This window comes from Pleurodeles waltl, chromosome 6, assembly GCF_031143425.1.
Source record: "Pleurodeles waltl isolate 20211129_DDA chromosome 6, aPleWal1.hap1.20221129, whole genome shotgun sequence".
NCBI classification, from domain to species: Eukaryota; Metazoa; Chordata; class Amphibia; order Caudata; family Salamandridae; genus Pleurodeles; species Pleurodeles waltl.
The window spans coordinates 110,421,401-110,443,279 of record NC_090445.1 but is presented as its reverse complement, the minus strand read 5'-3'; the positions used below and the strand labels follow the sequence as shown (position 1 = coordinate 110,443,279).

The window sequence follows — 21,879 nt, the reverse complement described above, 5'->3', positions numbered from 1 at the left end:
ATGGCTTGGGAAGCAAAACCAAAGTGGCGTAGTTACTCACTTCATACATTGGCAGACCCTTGGTGTTGTATTGGTATAAGAAATGTCCTTAGTAGAAAATAAGTTAAAATTTCTGGGAAAAGGGAAGTATGTTACCTTGGCCGATGAAGGGGTTTCCTGAGAAAAGTAGCAATATTGGCTTTAAAAAAGAAAAACACGTTCCAAATGACCAAACTGGCTAGACCCCTGTGAGTGCTGTGTATGTGGGAATATAAGGAAGCTGGAGGGAGACAAAACATTATGATCACAACGTTTATCTGCCACCACAACCTTTATAAAAAACTTTTTTTTTTTTCAAAGTCGTATAATTCTAACATCTGATTCCACACTACATATTATAGGAGAAGTCTCTATGTAATGCACTCTGAAATGGACAGAGCAACATATACCTTAAGCCAAATAGATGAGGTCACCTTAAATTCACTTAAGCCTTGGGATTATCGGATATATGGAGGCTTAAACATCCCACTGATCATATAACTCTGGGGAGCGCAAAGTATTCTCGCGTTTAGACTATGTCTCTGCCTTGACACACCAGTGCCATATTGGCACTTGTGGCATGGCTGTCTTTTCTCACCTCTGAACACTTTTGTTGCTTTGCTTTTTTGTGGTTGCCATCCTTGAAGTCAGTTGATTCACCCCTGGAGGGATGCTCACTTTCGTTCCAGTCGTTAGGAGGTGATTCTTATTTGTTGTGTTCTCATTCACTTCCTGACTTGAGGTATGCACTACCAGAGTTTCCAAAACGGCCTTCAGTTATGCTCTTTCCTGAACCTTGGTCTTTCTTCCGATAACACCCAAGCATCTTCAGGTGTTTCCAGAAAAAAAAGTAGGCTTTTTCTTGAAAGATCACTGTTTGATGGCATGTGTGGCTGTAGATATACATGCTCTGCATACTCCTGCCATTTAGTGGTGGGTCCGGAGTGCTGCAAGTTGTTTTTCTTCAAAGAAGCGTTTCAAGTAATGGGATTAAGTGACTCCTCTCGGTGAAGTGTGCATGGGCATCAACTCCTTTGTTAGATTGTTTTCTCTTTCCCGTCAGGTTCGGATGTGTCTTTGCTCAGTCATTCGTCCTTCTCTTTTTTTACAGTATTGTATCTCAATTGGGCATTCCTATCTAAGTGTGTGTCTAGAATAGTCTGTTCAGGCAGTGACTGCGCTCTCCGGTGCGTCTTCACCCGCTTCGGGCCTACCTCACCAACAACCATTATACTGAGCTGCAGGAACAAACGCAGTTTTGGTTCTGTCCTCTGTACCAGGCTAAATTTCCTCACACCGGCCAACATCTGGGGTGTAACCTGTGCCTCACACCCATCACCAGGGAGCTACCTGTCATGCCTGTAAATCTTTCCGGTCGAAGAAATCACTTCAGTACCGAAAGGCGCATCGACTGGAAATGATGCACAAGATTCTGAAGGACACCTGGACATTTTTGGGGAGGAATGAGTCCAGGAGGAACCTGTACAACAGGAGGAGGCCTTCTTGTTCCAGGACTCTGACGTGCAGTCAGACATCGAAAGCCACAAGGTGACATCTGCATAACCTGTGAGAACTGTCATCCCTCCTACCCACTCCAAGACTGTGAAAAAGCTCCTTTCAGAGGTCGTTGGACCACCACTGCCCCAGGCCATGAAAATTCGCTTTGGCTGCCCCACCCTCCAGTTCAGTTCTGAAAACAGCCAAGACAAAGACTTTGGCTTTGATTTCGGTCCGAGACATCACTTCCATCTCCATCTGAACTTCGGCTCCGAGCTGACCAGCTACCACCTCCACCTCAGTGCAGACGAAATCATACTGACCGAAGACTTCGGTGCCAAAATCCATGGATCCGAAAACCTCTGAGCAGAAAGACTCCAGTCAGCCTTCGGCTATACTTTCTCCTGCTGAAGCCATTCTGGAGACAATGGACGCTCATCAGTGCTGCCTTTTTATTCTGGAGGGTACAGACCGCATTATTGCTTCTCCCCCTGTACTGATGAAAAAGAAGCTGTCTTTCCAAGAAGCTTTGGACACTCTCCACCTCCAAAGAATACAATCAAGGACAACTGCCACCAGCACACCTCAGCTTCTCCACCTTCTCCTCCTCCTGATCCATCTTCTCCACCTCCTCCACCCCCTTCTTCTCCTCCAACTCCCTCCCTCATTCACCTGCCGCGCCTACTCCAGGAGATTATGCCCTTCAAGGATCCCCTTTATATGTTTGGGAACGTTTGGGTGGGACACAGCATGACCCAGATCCATGGGACACTTATGACCCTGACCCCAACCTGTCCATTGATCCAGGCTTGTACCCCGCACACCCCTCGCCGCCAGAGGATAGTACATTGTACCACCATACCAGCAGGTAGTGGCAACAGCAGCTGCTTTCCACTATGTGGGGCTCCACAGGGACCCTGTCAAACAGGACCTCTGTTTGATACCCTTACATCCACTCACAGGGTTATCCAGTTTCTCCTGATGCTCCCTGGCATGCTTCCTCCAGCAGGTAGTGGTAACAGCAGCTGCTTTCCACAATGTGGAGCTGCACAGGGACCTTGTCAAACAGGACCTCTGTTTGATACTCTTACATCCACTCACAGGGTTATCCAGTTTCTCCTGATGCTCCCTGGCATGCTTCCTCATGCTGAGAAAATTTTCAAAGAGATAGTTTACTCTACGGTTATCACCCTTAGAGTAGAAAAGAAATATAAGCCTGCTCCCTCAGACCAAGTATATTTTAGGTCACAGGTCCCTCCATATTCCATAGTAGCTACCACTGCACAAACAGGTACCAATAGTCAGGCCACAAGGCACTCCCCTCCTCCTGAGAAGGAGAGCAAGAATATTGATGCTGCTGGCAGGAGTACCTGTACAGGGGGCTAACCATTGGCGCATCGCAATGAGCTGTGAAGTAGTATCGCCATGCCCCGCGAGCCCCTTACAAACCCCGCGTGGTATACCCTGTCGAACCCTTTACGGTCTAAAAAGGGGCAGTGGTTCCCTAGGAGGTGTGTTTCTTGCATCAGGAGCATATTGGGCTTGTGTCGGTGGACATGTGCAAATACAGCTGCACTTTTGATCTTGTCTAGAAGACCATTAACGTTCCAAGATATGATGTGTCGACCCCATTCATCTTGTTTATTTGCACGCTCACCTCGCCCCTCACTCCCAATTCCCTTTGTGCGCCTCCGAACAAATACGACTTCCCCTTGTGCTGTATGTGCTCCTTGCCAGGACATCTTTGCTCTACCACCCCCTGCAGGTGTGAGAGATAACAAATCAATGTTAAATTCAGATAACATTAACAGCTGCCATAGGACAGGGCTAAAACTCCCATACTCCCCAACTCCCACCCCTTCCCATACTTCCCCTGAGAAGCATCTGTCTCCCTTGTCAAACAGCTTGCTACCTAACATAGTGAGTTGGAAACACCAATTGTCTGAGCAGTGGCGGGACCCCTCCATTTCTGCGGATTAAAGAATGTTAAGTAATAAACAGACGTAATGCGACCACATCGTTTTGTGGGCCATACTGGCCTCGCCCTCCCCCTTCCAAAGGGAGTTACAGCACCGGACTCTGGGACAGATCAGTGTCCTCCACTGTCTCGGGGTGCAGCCATGCTGGGTCCTCCGTCTGAGAGCCTCCTCCCCATCCCCCAGCCAGCAGCCGTCAGGGGCCCGAGGAAAGTTCTCTTGTAGGTTCCACAGGGGAGCCGGATTGCGAGCCCCGCCGCTCCCTGCACTTCCTCCCAGCACGTTCTACGGGTTTGCCGCAGCTCCCCATCGTCAGGGCCCTACGGGACCTCCTCTGTAAGCCATGTCCAGGCCGCACCCGGAGTCTCAAAGAAATATGTCCTGTTATTGTGGACCACCCTAAGCTTTGCAGGAAAGAGAAGGTGGTAGGGCACGTCCATCGCTCTCAATTTTTGTTTTACTTCTATAAAGGAGCGGCGTTGCACCAGGACTTTTGCTCCTTCACAATGTAAATAGCCCCTCGAGCGCGCCGCCTGCAGTATTGCGTCCCTGTCCATGAAGTTGAAGAGGCAGAGGATCACTGGCCTTGGCGGAGAGCCCGGTGGAGGCCCGGCCTGTAGAGCCCTGTGAGCTTGTTCGATCGCAAACCACGGTGTGAGGCGGTCCCGGGGCATCCAGGACCGGAACCACTCCTCCAGAAAGCGGCCAAGGAGGAGGCCGCTGTGTTCTCCAGAAGGCCCACGATACAAAGGTTGTTACGTCGAGACCTATTTTCAGCGTCTTCAGCACTGCGGTATAGTTCTGCTGTGCGGGCTGTTAGTGTTGACACCTGTGTTTTAAGGGCAGTCAGGTCGTCTTCCACAGTGGAGAATCTGGATTCCATCTCTGTGATCCTGGCTGTTGCGTTGCGGCGGTCCTGGTGTACTAAGGCCACGTCCACCCTTACTTCTCCAATCTTGGCCTCCACCGCTGTCTGGAACGCCTGAATAGCCTGAAGGATGGCCGCCAGATCGCCGGTCCATGCCTGCTTCCCACCACCTCCTTCCGACGCCTGATCCTCTTTTCGAGCTCCACCTGGGCCAGTGGCAAACTGGTCTATGTGCGTTTACGCAGCGGACGGGCGCGCCTGTCTGTCTTTGCCCATTACAGCAGAGGCAATCGGACTTGCCGTTAAGCCTGCTCTTGTGCCTCACTTCACGGACCAGCCCCCGAGAGTCCTTAGGGCTAGGTCCCAGCTCCTGCCGAACCACCACCTGGGGCCACAGCTCTACGACAGCAGGAACTTATGTGGGTGTATCTTCAACCCTGCGAAGTACGTCCTGTGAGGTTCACCCTTCAGCATCTGAGACCTCAACTTTCTCTCCCGCAGTGTAGACCACCAACAGCGACCAGGGGAGTCCCCAGATTTGGACCCGAGGTCCAGTGCCCTCCTCCAGCAGTGGGGGCCTCCCCCATGGGTCTCCGGCCCACCCCGGTGCGCTGCTTCCATACCTCCGGGTGTCCGGTGTTTACGGTCTTGCCTCCAGCCCCGCTCGCCTCCCAGGGGCTCCCTGTGCCAGGCGGAGCAAAGGGGGAAGGAAGGGAGACGTCTCGTCTCTTCCTGCTTCTCTCCCCTCCCGGGGCAAGTCTTCACACCAGCTCAGCTCCCCCAGAGTCATCCAGCCCAATCCGGCTCTATCTTCTGCTGTTTCTTCTGCCGTCCAGAGGGGGGGCCCCGGGTCACTGCCTAGAAGCCGCCTCAGCCGCTGATCGCCACTGATCTCCCCGCGGCTCGATTTTGCCGCCGACATCCTTGCGCTCCTGTGAGTGCGCCCGCCATTTTGGACTCTCCTGGTAGAGCCGTGAGGCCCAAAGCATGGCCTGGACGTACCAGGGACCTCCAGCGGTCCACCAAAGTCTCTTCCTTCTGCCAGGGGGAGAGAGCGATAGGCGCTGTTTGGGCAGATGACGGAGGGGTCCGGAGCACTATGAAAGTGCGACCGCCATCTTGACGCCTACACTGGAGAGTCTGGTTGTTCAGGCCTCTTGCTCCACATGATCTGCTCCAGGCTCCTTCCCTGTGATTCCATCGGACAGGGAATCCAAACTGATGGAGCAATCAGCAAAGAAGACTTTCTCTTCTTGCAGCATGGCTCTTAAGGCTGCGAATATTACATGTGTTCTTGGTAGATACGTACATGCCCGGATGGACTTGGCTAGGGCTATGGTTCCTGACCTGCCGCAGGTGAACTTCTATCTGATGCTTAGGCAGCAGCAAAACAGATAATCCAGTTTGGTCTGGATTCCACGGACTCTGTGGCCAGGGCAATGGGTACATCTATTGCTACCAGGAGGCACGCTTGGTTGATGTCCTCTGGGTTTTATTCTGATGTGCAGATTACTTTATTGGACTTTCCCTTTGATAGAGAGAAACTGTTTGGTGATAAAGCGGACTCTGCCCTAGAGCGCTTTAAAGATAGTCGGGCCACGGCAAGTCTTTGGGTCTGCAAGCCTCCTCTGCTACCCCTTTCAGAGGTTTAGGAGGTTTGGGCGTGGAGCCATCTACCGTGGGAGACTCCAGTCCAACAGTCTGCCAGCCTCCCATATCAATCCTTTAGAGGGCGGGCGAGGGTTAGGACAAGAGGGGCCACTCAGCAGCACCCTGCATCATCCTCTTCCTCTGGAGGACAACAGCATGGGAAGCAGCCCTAATTTTCTCCCCATTTTCAACCACATTTCTCCTGTAGGGGGCAGATTACGTCTTTTTCTCCACTAGTGGGAGTTAATTACATCAGACTCATGGGTTCTGAACATTGTGAGAAATGTATATGCTCTCCCTTTTCAGGAGATTCCCCCTCCTATCCCTCCCCGTCCCTCGTTTTGTTCAGAAGACCATCTCCTGTTGTTGCCGCAGGAGGTTCAGATCCTGTGGTCAAAAGGTGGGGTGGAGTTGGTTCCAGAGCAGGAAAGGGGTCAGGGTTGTTATTCAAGATACTTCCTGATCCCCAAGAAGGACAGTCGTTTGAGACCAATCGTGGACCTGAGAGTTTTGAATTGGTTCCCCAAACAGGAGAAATTCAAAATGCTGACCCTAGCTCAGGTGCTTTTGGCGTTGAACAAAGAGAATTGGATGGTGTCTGTCGACTTGCAGGATGCTTACTTTCATATCCCTATACTCAAGTCGCACAGGAAGTAACTCTGGTTTGTGGTGGAGTCACAACACTACCAGTTTGCGGTCCTCCCGTTTGGTCTTACTCCAGCACCTCGAGTCTTCACGAAGGTGATGGCAGTGGTAGCAGCAAGTCTCAGAAGGAAGGGGATATCCGTATTCCCTTACCTGGACAATTGGTTGATCAAAGCCAAATCTCCAGAGCTTGTGTTGTCACTTGCAGATGACAACTCGGTTGTTGTTCAGTCTGGGACTATTGGTCAAAGCCAAGTCTCCAGAGCTTGTGTTGCGTCACTTACGGATGACAACGCACTCATTGTTCAGTCCGGGTTTTACGATAAATGTACCCAAGTCTCACCTGGAGCCCTCTCAAGGCCTCCTGTTCATAGGGGCAGTACTGGATGCTACATTGAATCAGGCCTATCCTCCGCCTCAGCGGATTCAGGACATACAGGGGTTGATTCCAATGTTTAAAAATGGAGCAGTTGTTCCAGTCCTCAAAGTCCTACGCCTGCTCGGTCTGTTCGCTTCTTGCATTCTGTTGGTCACTCATGCACATTGGCACATGAGGGCTCTCCAGTGGTGCCTCCGCAAGAAGTGGTTCCAACACAAACGGGATCTCGAAGAGTCGATAACAATCTCCAGAGATGCTGCAGCGGATCTACGATGATGGGCTGTGGGTGGCAACCTTTCTCAAGGAAGGCCGTTTTCACTGCTGCCTCCGGTGGCCACTGTCATGACGGATGCTTCCACTCTAAGGTGGGGAGCTCATCTGTGGGACCTGGAGATCAAGAGTGGAACAGACTTTTCATATCAATCTGTTAGAATTGCGGGCGATACGTCTGGCTCTCAAGGCCTTCCTCCCGTCCCTTTGCGGTCAGTCATTTCAGGTCCTGACGGACAACACTACTGCGATGTGGTATATAAACAGGCAGGGAGGAGTGGGGTTGTACCTTCTCTGCTGAGAGGCTTTGCGGCTCTGGTCCTGGCTTCAGGACCATCGGATTTGCTTGGTAGCGAATCATCTGGCCGGAGTGCTCAACGTACATGCGGACACTCTGTCGACATTTCTCGGCTGATCACGAGTGGTGTCTCCATCCGGGCTGGTTCTTCACATCTTTCAGATGTGGAGTTCTCCAAGGACAGATCTGTTTGCCACTCGGGAGAACGCACACTGCCCGTCATTCTGCAGCCCACAGTATCCGGTGCAAGGAGCTTTGGGGAAAGCGTTTCAGATCTCTTGGTGCAACCAGTTGCTTTACACGTTTCCCCCCTGTGCCCTTGATTCCTCGGGTTCCGAGGAAGATTCGCCAAGATCAGGCTCTGGTCATTTTAATAGCCCTGGATTGGCCAAGAAGGGTCTGGTACACGGACCTTCTCCAACTCTCACTATGCCCTCTGCTCAGTCTCCCTCTCAGGGCAGACCTCCTCTCGCAGTGGCAGGGGCAGCTTCTACACCCCCCACTTCCAGAGACTGCACTTTCATGCCTGGAGATTGAACGGGGCAACCTGAGTTCTTTTTCTCTCCCACCAGATGTAGTGGATGTTATTTTATCGGCCAGGCGACACTCCACTAAAACAGTTTATGCCGGCAGGTGGGCTAAATTTGTGGCTTGGTGTGGAGAAAAGCAAATTGACCCTTTGGGGGCCCACCTCTCTCCTATATTTTATTATTTGCTTTAGATTTAGCAAAGAATGGTTGTGCAGTGGCTACAGTTAAGGGATATTTGGCTGCTCTGTCAGCCTTTCTTTGCCTCCCGGATCAGTCCTTGTTTAAATCGCCTATTGTGATAAGGATTTTCAAAGGCTTAGTTAATAGGTTTCCTCCCACTCCTTTTCATATGCCTCAGTGGAACCTAAATCTTGTTTTAACCTTTTTAATGGGGTCACCTTTCAAACCCATGCACTCTTGCCCACTAAGGTTTCTGGTGCTTAAAACAGTTCTTCTCATTGCTATAACCTCGGCTAGGCGGGTTGGTGAGCTTCAAGCTCTTTCTGTTAAACCCCCCTTTAGCTTGTTCTTCGCGGATAAAGTGGTGTTGAAAACCAGGGCGGCTTTCCTGCCAAAAGTTGTCACTCCTTTTCATATAGGGCAGACCATTACCCTTCCATCTTTCTACCCTCCTCATCACCCTTCAAAGGAGGAAGAGAGGCTTCACTGTTTGGAACCTAAAAGGGAACTTAGTTTTTATATTGAAAGGATGAAAGACTTTCACCTGGAGGACCAGCTGTTCGTAGGGTATATTGACAGAGGAAGGGCAGAGCAGTCCATAAAAGAACAATCTCAAGGTGGGTCATTCTTTGTATCAAGATTTTGCTACTCGTTGCCAAAGAAAGTTCCCTCTGAGGGTATCAGAGCTCATTCCACCAGGGCTGTAACTTCGGCCCTGGATAGAGGGGTTCCAGTGGTGAATATTTGCAAGGCAGCAACCTGGGCGTCCCTCCACACCTTCGCAAAGCATTACTGCTTGGACTCGGAGGTTAGGAAGGACGGCCATTTTGTGCACTCTATATTGCCAGACTTCTTGGTATAACCAGTCAGGCTCCCACCTCCGAGTGCGGTACTGCTTTGGGAGACTGTTCATAAGGTGAGGAATCCACAGGTAGTTGTATCCATCAGAAGAACTAATTACTTACCTTCAGTAACGCTTTTTCTGGTGGATACAATAGCTACCTGTGGATTCCTCACAGTCCCACCCGCCTCCCCATTGCCTGTCTGGTTACATTAAGATATGTGATTTCATACGTGTATATATTTTGATGTCTTTTTCTGTATAAATAAATGATGGTTTTGATTATATTGCATCATGGTGGTTATATATATATATATTGGAGCTATTGTGAGGTCGGTTTTCACCTGTTCGCCTCAAAGGCACGTAAAAAATGGGTGAAACTGACGTCAGCACGCCGGCGAGGACCACTTATTGGCACGGTGACGTCAGACGGAGTCGCGTGGAGCCGTGCAATTGTGACGTCTACGTGGAGAGCTTGGAAGATTCTCCATCGGATGCTGGCGCATGGGAGAATTCATAAGGTGAGGAATCCACAGGTAGCTATTGTATCCACCAGAAAAGCGTTACCCAAGGTAAGTAACTTGTTCTTTGTGGCATGTAGTGCTGTAGATTCACATACGCCCTTCCTCCTTCACATTATATTTGTACATCTGTAGAGACATTTGCATGGGCATCTTTCGCTATACTTCTACACTCCTTTTCTCACCCGCTTGCGGGGGAACAATCTAACAAAGGAGTCGATGCCCATGTGCACTATTACTGAGAGGAGGAACCACTCGATCCCATGACTCGAAACGCTTCTTCAAAGAAAAACAGCTCACATCACTCCAGACCAAACACTAGATGGCAGGAGTTTGCAGAGCATGTGAATCTCCACTACATACCATGAATGGATGTTACTGGGTAAGTAACATTTTCCTTTATTTTTGCTGAAGTCAGAAGCATATATTTTATTTCAAGCAATCGTAGTTTTTTTCTGACTATATCACTTTGCTTCTGCTGCACTTTTCTATTGTTGGGAAAGAGTATCTTATTTGAATCATTGAGTTTTTGTCCTATCATGCCGATGTAGGGAACCTTACTATCAGGGGTCCTCGGGGTCAGGATGTGAGGGGAGCCACGAGGCAGCAGTCTCATCACCAACACACTGGGCGCCCTTTTGATGATTAAGTGTTCTGAAAGGGAGTCTTGTAGCACTACAGGGAGGAGCAAGGTCTTTACAAAATATATAGGATTTGATCCTTCTTTTCCTTAGGGAAATCGATTAAAGTGAAAGTTGTTAAGCCGTGATCTGTGTTGCACAGCTTTTTTCCTCACTGCCATGACTTCAGAGAAGTTTGTGTCATTAGCGATTGTCGCAGACCCTTCACTGTGTTCTCCAATTCAGCAACCCGCCCCTATGTATTTGTGACCTTCATCTACATTTTGTAGGCCCTGCATTAGCAACAGGACCTCCGATCCCACTGTTTTTTGTTAGTTTTTTTGTTTTTTAAGGGCTCTGGATTGCCTGCAGTATAGTGTCTGTTTCCTACAAAGAGGTCCTTTAACTGCCTTCACGTTCTTGGTCTTCTGACTGTGTCGGGCAGTAATTTGGTAAATTGCCCTCTTGCCTAGCTTCGAGGTTTGGGTTTCCTTGTCCTTAGTCATTTTTCTACAGCAGATGTCACTGGGAAATCTTGCTAGCCTCTCAGGTCTCATACGTGATGTGGAGACAGGTCTTCACTGGCATCTTATACAACTTATGAGATATCTCCTCTTGTTTTTGACATTACTCACCCCAGAGTGCTTATCCAGTATATTATTTTTGATGTGAACATGACGCGTAGCACCAGCAGCGGAGCATTGTGCTCGAGGTATGCTATATATATAAAAGTGAATGCCTGTCTCCTGAGAATCCTAACCTTAACATTGAAGTTGACGACTTAAAATCAACACTGATTGGTACACGTGTATCATACACATGGTTGTGTATGGCCTCCAAGCTATTACCTACATTGCCTCGAGCCTACGGCCTAGTCAGCAGTATTTACACGCCAATAATTAGTGTCATAGTCTTTCTTGTAGGTTCTAAAATGCTGAATTGTGGCGTATTCTTCAACCCAACGCCGTTTCTTTGCCCAAAGTACATACAGGTATGTCCCTCAGCCCCCTTGTCAGGCGGGAAGATATTGCCTGTTAATTTCTGCTATGGAGGCGGAACAGGATCAGGAAGAGGATTAGCGGGTGGAACAGCAAGGGTTGGGGGAGTGAGGGGGATATCCCGCGCCTTGAGATCAGTCTGGCTGGCCGATAAACGCTACTACACACCCCCGTGTTAGGTGTTGGTGTCTGCTCATGCCCCCTGCAAACAGTCCTCTTTTCCTGAGCACTCCAGTGCTGACCTGTTTAATCTGCTTTGCCCCTCCCCTCGGCGTCTGAATGACCCACTGCAACCAAGGTGATGTACCCCCTTCGTTACTAATTATACTGGATGCCACCAGGCTTTCTTTTGTGCCAGACCGGGCCTAGAGCTGTTGCCAGTTAGGCCCCCTGAGTCCTGTGTATTCCGTTGCTATGACTGCCTCTGGGATTTCCTTTCTGGATATGCTGTAAGGCTGAAATACCCCCGGGACTCGCACATTGCCCATAATAGGGGCAGCCCTCCGTCGCTGCTGGACAGTAGTTCCTCCTGGATCCCCTTTCAGCAAAGCTGTTTCCCTGAGCTGCAAGCAGTCTCCTCTGTCCCGGTTCCCCTGCCACTTGCCGCTGATACCAGCTGTGCAGCACATTGCTCACCGTGTTGAATTTAAAGAGGTGATTTCCTTTGCCAGTCTTGATCATCAAAACTCCTTTGATTATCGGCTCACTTGACTCAAACATTGCATATTTCAGTTGGGGAACTCCTTTCAGTTCTCCAAGGCAGCCGATCAGTGGTCAAGGAAGATGAGGAATGAAGGATATCGGATCGGGCTGACTGAACTCAGAAGTCTCGCGTCCAAACAGCCATCTTCTTTTATTTAAATAAACCTATAATCCTTAGGTCACTCTTCTGTAAACCATCTACATAAGAAAGTTCCTTGCAAGTCACTGAATGTTGCAGATGCATCAGATGCTTTGGGGACAAAAGTAAGTACTTGCGTACATCACCCGTGTTATTTTTATCTTTCGGCCACCCAAGAAGAGGCCGTCCATTACCAGAGCATGAAGTTGTACCTTGACTGATAATCTGCCTCGACTTTTGTCATTCCAGAGCAAAATGTCTGCTTCAGGGCTGAGCCGGGGCACATTCTGCGCAAAGAAACAGCAGTACTGTTAGAAATGGGGTTTTTGGTTGGCAGTCAGGTTGCCCTCTGTCCAAGCAATAACCCTCACTCTAGTCAGGGTAAGTCACACACAATCCAAAATCAGCCTATGCTCACCCTCCAGTAGCTTGGCACAAGCAGTCAGGCTTAACTTAGAAGGCAATGTGTAAAGCATTTGTGCAATAAATCATACAACACCATAGCATAACACCACAAAAATACACCACACAGTGTTTAGAAAAATATATAATATTTATCTGGGTATCTTCAGGTCAAAACGATCAAAGTTGCAATACGAATTTGTAAAGATATCACTGAAAAGTGATAGAGAGTGTCTTAAGTCTTTAGAAAGTAAACAAAGTCTTTTTCAAACACAAAGTACCTGGTTTCTGGTGGAAAATCTCCTCAGAGGGCCACAGAGGAAGAGGTGCGTGGAAAAAGGGTGTGTGCGTCGATTTCTTCCCAGCACACACGGACTTGCGTCGTTATTTTCCACGCGGGGAAGTCGGGCGTCGTTTTCCGGCGCGCGGACAGTCTCTTTCTGTGGGTCGCGGGGATTACCAGATGTCCCGGGTCTGGGCGTGGATTTTCCTGCTTGTTTTTCGGCTGCGCGTCGGTCTGCGGGGCTGTGCGTCGAAATTACGATCTCACGGCAGGCGTCGCGTCGATTTCTCCTCTAGACTTCGATCTGCGGGGCTGCGCGTTGAAATTACGATCTCACGGCAGGCGTCGCGTCGATTTCTCCTCTAGAGGTCGGGCGGCGTTGTCCTTGCGAGGCCGTGCGTCGGATCTTCGATCGTCCCAAGAGCGTTGCGTCGATCAGCGTCCGAGTGCGGCGTTTTTCTCGCCGCGAAACAAGCTGTGCGTTGAAATTTTCGGCGCACGGAGCGTCCAAGTAAAAGAGAGAAGTCTTTTTGGTCCTGAGACTTCAAGGAACAGGAGTCAAGCTCTATCCAAGCCCTTGGAGAGCACTTTCACAGCCAGACAAGAGTTCAGCAAGGCAGCAGGGCAACAGCAAGGCAGCAGTCCTTTGTAGAAAGCAGACAGGTGAGTCCTTTGAGCAGCCAGGCAGTTCTTCTTGGCAGGATGTAGTTTCTGGTTCAGGTTTCTTCTCCAGCAAGTGTCTGATGAGGTAGGGCAGAGGCCCTGTTTTATACTAAGTTGTGCCTTTGAAGTGGGGGTGACTTCAAAGAGTCTCTAAGAAATGCACCAAGCCCGCTTTCAGTTCAATCCTGTCTGCCAGAGTCCCAGTAGGGGGTGTGGCAGTCCTTTGTGTGAGGGCAGGCCCTCCACCCTCCCAGCCCAGGAAGACCCATTCAAAATGCAGATGTATGCAAGTGAGGCTGAGTACCCTGTGTTTGGGGTGTGTCTGAGTGAATGCACAAGGAGCTTTCAACTAAACCTAGCCAGACGTGGATTGAAGGGCACAACAAGATTTTAGTGCAAAGAAATGCTCACTTTCTAAAAGTGGCATTTCTAGAATAGTAATATTAAATCAGACTTCACCAGTCAGCAGGATTTTGTATTACCATTCTGGCCATACTAAATATGACCTTCCTGCTCCTTTCAGATCAGCAGCTGCCACTTCAACAGTGTATGAGGGCAGCCCCAATGTTAGCCTATGAAAGGAGCAGGCCTCACAGTAGTGTACAAACGAATTTAGGAGTTTTACACTACCAGGACATATAACTACACAGGTACATGTCCTGCCTTTTACCTACACAGCACCCTGCTCTAGGGGTTACCTAGGGCACACATTAGGGGTGACTTATGTATAGAAAAAGGGGAGTTCTAGGCTTGGCAAGTACCTTTAAATGCCAAGTCGAGGTGGCAGTGAAACTGCACACACAGGCCTTGCAATGGCAGGCCTGAGACAAGGTTAAGGGGCTACTGAGGTGGGTGGCACAACCAGTGCTGCAAGCCCACTAGTAGCATTTAATCTACCTGCCCTAGGCACATGTAGTGCACTCTACCAGGGACTTACAAGTAAATTAAATAGTCAATCATGGATAAACCAATCAGTAGTACAATTTACACAGAGAGCATATGCACTTTAGCACTGGTTAGCAGTGGTAAAGTGCCCAGAGGTCAAAAGCCAACAACAACAGGTAAAAAAAAATAGGAGGAAGGAGGCAAAAAGTTTGGGGATGTCCCTGCCAAAAAGCCAGGTCCAACAAGTACTCTATGCTAGTGTGCCGATACAGGACACTCGCTTTGCAGCCATGCTTGAAAAGCAGTCACACTTTCACCAAGCACTACTCACTAGGGAGACACAACAGTTCTAAGCAGCCTGTTCCAGCCTGCTTCCCATTTATTCAAAGTTTATGTACTGCTAGCAATGACGATTCAAGCATGTGAATCTATGAAGGATCCAATGCTGGAGAAGAAATGATTTACTTACCTGTAGCTCCAGTTCTCTTTAAAAAAATCACATCCAAACCTCCCTCTCCCCAGTCAGGCACTCTTTTCTGTGTAGTGTCCTTCGCACTTGTTTTATTAAATTTGAGCTGCGATGTTCTCTAGGGGAAGCTAGAGAGCTTGTCTAGTTTACCTCATTGTCTGAAGTTTTGATGTACTACAAAAACAAAAAACTGATGTTCGGACTATGGCCGTTTTACCACTGTTTGCTGCTATTTAACATTTCCAGGAATAATTATCCCGGTGAAGGGGAATTATTCATGTGAATCTATGAGAGATAGCAGAAGAACTGTGGTTACAAATAAGTGTCTTTTTAGCTACTTGAGGGCTGCTCTGCTAGAAATGTGGTATCTTCTGTAATGCCTACATGGGAGAGGCAGGGCTGGTAATGGTTTCTGCTCAGAATCCGTTGACGAGTGCCGTAAGATTGATGAGAATGTATGTACAGCATTTGGAACATAGTACAACGCTCACTGTTTTCTTTCTTTCATTCCAGAAACGATTCAGAGCCGTCTATGATTACAATGCAGCTGATGAAGACGAGATATCCTTCCAGGATGGTGACATCATTGTTAATGTGCAGCAGATCGATGATGGCTGGATGTATGGCACAGTGGAGCGCACTGGGGACACCGGCATGCTGCCCGCCAACTATGTGGAGGTCATATAAGTGAAGTCGCCATTGATCTCAATGCCAAGCAACGTCATTGGTCCCTTCTCTTACCCTCCTTTTCATCGTCTTAACCTGTGCAGCTCATCCGAAGCATTCCAGTGTGGCACCATGCACAGAGGTGCCACCTCATTCCAGGGCCGCCTGAAGCGCCCACTCTCACTGCAGATGATTATGGAGATTTTGCCTTTTCGCTTTTTAGCTTTTCTCCTTCTCACTTTTCTTACCTGTGAGGTTTTGAAAGGATAACTGATATCTGTCGAGGGTGGAGTCCAAGTGTGCATACGGCAGGGGGAGGGATTGTGGGCTGTGGGAGGGAAGTAGGAGTTAACTTATGTGACTTTTGATCAACTTTGCAGATTTTACCGTCCACTTGGCCACCTACAGCAGGCCTTTATCCAGATGTGGCATCCCACGTAAAAGAAAGATGTTGAGACTTAAACAAAAATACCTTTTACACTGGTGGATGAAATGCACTAACCCATCCCTTAATGAACCACAGAGGGATCCATGCTGTGTTTCCTGCTGTTGAGAGAGAGTGCAGAAGGCTCCAGAGAGCTAAATAGAGATGAAAATTCTTAATGGCCATTTTCAGGTCTTCATATACAAGCACTGGAATTTTCAGACATATTGTTGCTGGAACTCCAGTGGCCGGATGTTTTCTAACTTGTCTCCAACCAAGCATTACCCATGGAAGTGCTGAACTGCTGTATAGAATTGGCTGATTAAGGCCTGCATAGATTCCATTAAAAATCTACCCATACAGAGCAGGGAAATTACCTAATCGCTGGGCACCACAGTCATTAGTGTGTGTAGTAATTCCAGTAACCCTCACTTCTCCCACTAGCCTGCCTACGCTAAGATGGTAAGACATAACCTCATATAGGTATTTTGATCCCGATACCTATTGTTTCTCTTCTTAGCCTTCCTCCTGAGTTGGAAAAGTCGATCCTGGCAGAGACGCTCTTCCCAAACTGTCCCTTACTGCAGATAGCCTTTGCTTCTCTTCCGAGCCAGTTCTACTGAGCTGGGAAGGTACTCTTCCCAGAAAGCTGCTGATTAAAATGTCTATGAAGATATCCAGCACTAACATGACCCTTCTGCCACCCTCTGTTTAATTTTAATTAGAGTATAGTTTCCCCGTATTTTTTTGCTCAGACTAACAAAAGACCAAAAAAACTAATTAAATTAGTGTAAAATTGGTGAAATCGTATTAAAATGTTGAGATTTATAAAAATAAAATATACAGTGCTTTATTGTTTTCTCTTCGGTAATTTGTCTTAAAAGTAAGGAAGGTCCTTAGGAGAAATGTGGCTTGGATGACTTCGCCCAACTGCACTTACCCTCACAGGGCTGGAAGAGTGAGTTTTCAGAAAGTGTCTGATAGTCCACTTTCTTGCTTTCAAATCTATGTAATTCTGTTGAGTCGTCTAACCTTATTGAAACAGTTTGTTATCAATTATGGGGCAATCAGCCCAGATTGTTTTTGATCAACACCACCAACTGTTTTTAGTCTTTTTCTTTAACATTTTTTTATTTTGATTCTAAAAACAATAATGTATTTTGCCGGTTTTACAGATAAATGTTCATTTTATTTTAACCTTTTCATTTGACCATCCCAATGTTATTTGGCTAAGCATATTATCTTGATAAAAATTCAATTTCCCTCTTAGAGACACCACTCTCTGAAATACAAATTTGATCCCTGCACAGCCAGGATTAAGAATTCCGTGACATTACTGTGCAGTTACATTCTATGACTGGTGTTGTCATGGACCCTTAAGTCTTAAGTCCATAGAATCACTATTATTAAGTATGGCACATCAAAATGCTTTTGATTTGCTTCTCAATAAGTGGAATTTACTGAATGCATCCTTTTCTGAACTCTTAGGTTTACTGGTTCTTTGTGCGAGTAACAGTCCAATCTTGCTTTTTCCTTTCATTCTGGCAATTGTATTGCTGCTTATTTCATTATAAACTTAGGACCACAAGTACCAGAATCCATAGAAGAAACAAGAACTTGATGCACTACTCACACACTCAATTGGTAATATTAAGACAGTTTTGTTCGTACCAGCCTGACTGAGCACTTGACAGAACCCTTATGCCAGCTTCTTTCACCGCTAACTGATTGTCAATCCGTTTCTGGGTTGGAGAATCATTGGTTTTCTTGCTGCTTCCTGCATGTACGGAATTGGTGAGTGCTACTAGTGGAGTCAGAGCTAGCTCAGTTGTCTGTCCATACCCCTGTAATTGATGGAAGGTCACTTAATGCCAAGGGTCACATTATCCTTTCAGGTGCAAATTCTGTAATTTATTTACCCTTTCGTGCATATGATTTGGCTATATAAAATGACACATACGAAAGGTAAACCATTATAAGTGTACTGTCATACCACTCCTGGTATAGTTTTTTTTCTCATTTAAGCAGAGGCAGCCAATTCCAGATCACCATTGTTTTTACTCTCAATCTATATGTCTGGTCACAGTCAGTTTTTTTTAAAGTGTAGACCATAACCTACAGGCATCCTACAAACCGGGCCTGGATTAATTTGTCTCAGAAGCTTCTGTGATTGTACATCCATTATGGATTCTCTTAAAAGCAGGATGTATGCAGTCAAATCCTTATCCTGTTATCAAGGATTGGCTAAACATAACACTTTTGATGATTCGAAGTAATAATAGCCTCTAACCAACTAGGCAGGCCTCCTAAACTGGTGCCAGGTTAAATCTGGATGTTGTTAAGAGACTTTCATGGCCATTCCTGTTCTTTTCCCAATTGCCGAACTGCAGGTTGCAGCTGACTAGGAAGTTTGTATGTTGACTAAGAAAAATTGGTGATATTTGAAGTACCTTCCTTTATGAGGTCTAAAGTGACTGGAAATAAGTGGGATACATGTAGCTGAGGGACCAAGAGCAGTCTGTGCTATTACTTCAGACTGTTGCATAATTCCTCTAGCATCCATTCCTTAATATACAGTACACTTAGTTTCAGTAGCTTGATGGTTCTGAATGCCTTGTCTGCATTCTCAAATTGTCATGGTCTGGTATTGCCAGTTGATATAATGGTAGACAAGTGATCTGTTCTTTTGGGCATAGTATGAATTCTATAAACACAGTAAAGATGAATGGGGTACAAGTGATTCCATAGGTGCTACAGAAGAGTAGATGGCTGAACAAACATACTGGAATACTGCTGGGGGGGGGTGTAAGGGGATAGAGATGGGGGCACAGCAAAGCACAACCTCTAACCTTAATGCCAGTCATCAACCAAAGGAGTGAGTGGGTGTATTTCAACGTGAAATTCGTTTTAGTGGACCAAAAATACAGCCAATAGTGGGACCTTAATTTACTGTTTGAGTACGTTATAACTGTGCCACCAAATCTTCATCTCATCCTACCAATCCTCTAATGCATCCCTTTGGAAAGAAATGACCTTTGAAGTCCTCAGAGAAAAGCACTTTTTTGCCTTTTTCATAGCTGAAAAGAATCTATAGCTGTATGCATAATAATAATTAAAAAAATATCGTTTCAATTGTATCTGTCTTTGTGGCCCTTTCCTGTGTCTGATGCCTTGTATCGGGGTTAGAGGTAGGAGCTGCATGCACCTACTCTCAGATGACTGGGCTACCTTTTATTTTCATTTCTGCCTGGAACAGCCCAGAATTTTAATGTTTTGACCATGTATTGGAAAATAATTTTAAAGAACCACAGATTAAATTACTCCTGGTTTTCTCAAATTGAAATAAAAGTCTAATTTTTACCTGTTTGAGTTCTTTCTTCTTTAGTTCTAGCACAGTTTAGTCTGCAAGTGTGGTTCAAGTACCTATTGTGTGCAACACCTGTATGTGGCTTGTCAAAACCTAATTTGCTACTTGTCTGAGAGGTGATGAGAATGTGAGCGAAAATCTGATAACTTGCCTTCAGTCCTGAACGTAACAAGGTAAACCAGAGTACTTATATTTCTATTTCTCCAGTACTGAATCTTTCATAGATTCATAAGCTTGAATCATTCCCCATCGTCGAGATGGGAGTCCCTGGTATCATAAGTAGTGTACAATATAATAACAGGATTAAAAGGAATACCCAGTTCAATTTTACAGCCTATCCATATTCTTTGTTAAGAAAAGAACCAAAGTTATGCATTGACCAATCAGGCGACAGCACCCTCTAGAACCCTCATCAGAGGCTCCAGTTCCTCAGATTTTCTACCGCACATCAGGTGATAGGAGTCTCCCTGAGCTCTGCTCAGTTTTTCTCTTCAGACTATAACTTCTACTGGATACTCTTCAGGTCAGCTTGAAAGTGTATTCTTATTACAACTTGGAACATGTCAGGATCTCCCCCCCCCCCTCCGCCTTTTTAAGCCATGTAACACCTGTGGCAAAAAGAGACTTTATTCAGAAGACCCTCACAGAGAGTTACCTTCATTCAATTCATAAGCATTGGATTGGGATCACAGAATAGCCTTAAAAGATATATCTTTTATGCTAGCCTTCAACTGTATCAACTGAACGAGCGTAGGACGTGTGCTCCTGTCAACTTTTCCATTATAGTTTGGCGATTTCCTCCTTATAAATTGCAGACTGATGATGTCATAAATATAATGGGGATTTTTGTTACATATGGTTTTAGGAAAATGCAGTAAATACTCACTTTTTTGTATGTTAATTTTTAATATACTTGGATTATCTGTATAAACGTTGTGATGCTTATATGGATGTATATTTCTAGATAAACTTTCTTAAACTAAAAAATGAAAAATGTGAGTAGAGATTATCAACAGTGCATTTTAAAGTACAATTATTATTGGCTTAAAAGCAGTAGGTTTACCAGGCAGATGTTAAAGGAAATTCATGTTCCAGTATATTTCATAGTGTTAATAAGCTGGGGTATCTTAAAAAGTGATGGAGTAGAGGGTTAGTGATGGGATGAAAATAGTCAGCACACATTTTTCACAAGCAGGTCCGACCATGCCTAGTATGGTTCAGCTCAAACACATTTTGAAACTATAGAGCCATATTGTACACTTTGACACAGTTTTCAAATAAATTGGCTAGAAAGCGTTAGGAGTTAGTCAATACCCAATGAGGGACCGCATCATCTTTTATGTTTCACAATATAGATATATGTAGGGCTGCACACCATATGCCAGCCATCTGATTGCTAAAATTTACAAGCCACCAATACAAAAGGCATCAAGATCCCCAAAACCTCAAAATATAACATGATTACTCCAGTATTGGAACTTTCGTAGATTCATATGTTAGAATCATTGCCCATCGTCGAGATGGGAGTCCCCAGTACCTTTAACTGAATAGTACTAACATAGGTTAAACCTAAAGGCCCTTAGGCCTCTCAGTTTAGCACTCTATCAGAGTCATTTTAAGAAAAAGGACCAAACTTGAGTCCACCAATCAGGTGACACCGCCCTTTAGAACCTTCCTGAGCGAAGCTCCAGTTCCTCAGGTTTTCTACTGCACGTCGTGCTAGGAAGTCTCCTAAGAGCTCTGCTTTTTCTCTAGTTTGGAATACCCAAAAGACTATATTCTTCTCAACTAATTCTGAATGATACCTGGAAAGGCTTCCACCATGTGTGACAAGGAGAAAAAGGGTTTATTCAGATCCTGCAAAAGCTGTGGAAAAAAGAGGTTACACTCTGAAGACCCTCACCAGAGCTGCATATACTGCCTTTATCGAGACCACCCTGCTAAGGATTGCAAGGTATTTCGCACCTTCTCCTCTAAAACCCTGAAGGATAGAGAAAGCAGATTGTTGATATGGCTTAAATCTAGAGATAATCCAGTCTCTGATTCTGAGAGTGATGATTCCTCTACATCTTCAAGGAGATCACATAAAAGAGCGAGGTCTCGTCACTCAAGGTCCTCCTCGGAGCAGCCAAGAAAGGCCTACAAAAAAAACACCTCAGGGTCTTACAAAAGCCACAGCCCTTCTTCATCGCCTCACAAATTCTCCGCAAAAGGGGAAAGAGGGCAGTCGAGTAGTTCCGAAAGGGCTAGAAAATCATCATCTGTGCCTCCTTTTAAGTCATCTGACTCCTTTAAGAAGCCTTCCTCTGCTCCTCCAGTCGACAAACCACTTTTAAAATCCCCACTGTCGACAACGGCAATGACGAGATCTGTCCCACCGTCATTGGTTTCTTTACCAGTCACAAAGAAAGCCTCTCCGAAGAAGACTGCGTCGGCAACGAGTCACCCATCGTCGACAAAGTCGATCACAACTTATACTTCTTCATCGTCCATGACGGTAACCATGGTATCTTCATTACCGTCATCATCGACTCCGTCGATGGTAGTCTCCACCACAAAGCCGTAGACGGTTAAAATATCTTCAAAAT

At 46.5% G+C, this 21,879-nt stretch overlaps 1 protein-coding gene across 1 annotated transcript in view; it reads left to right on the top strand.

Annotated features, from left to right (window-relative positions):
* Positions 1-19,284, top strand: part of LASP1 (LIM and SH3 protein 1) — a 478,327-nt gene extending 459,043 nt beyond the window's left edge. The window contains exon 7 of the mRNA XM_069237475.1: positions 15,348-19,284. Coding sequence (XP_069093576.1) covers positions 15,348-15,521 — 174 coding nt within the window. The 3' untranslated portion in view covers positions 15,522-19,284. The remainder of the gene's footprint in view (positions 1-15,347) is intronic.
* The last annotated feature ends 2,595 nt before the right edge of the window (positions 19,285-21,879 follow it).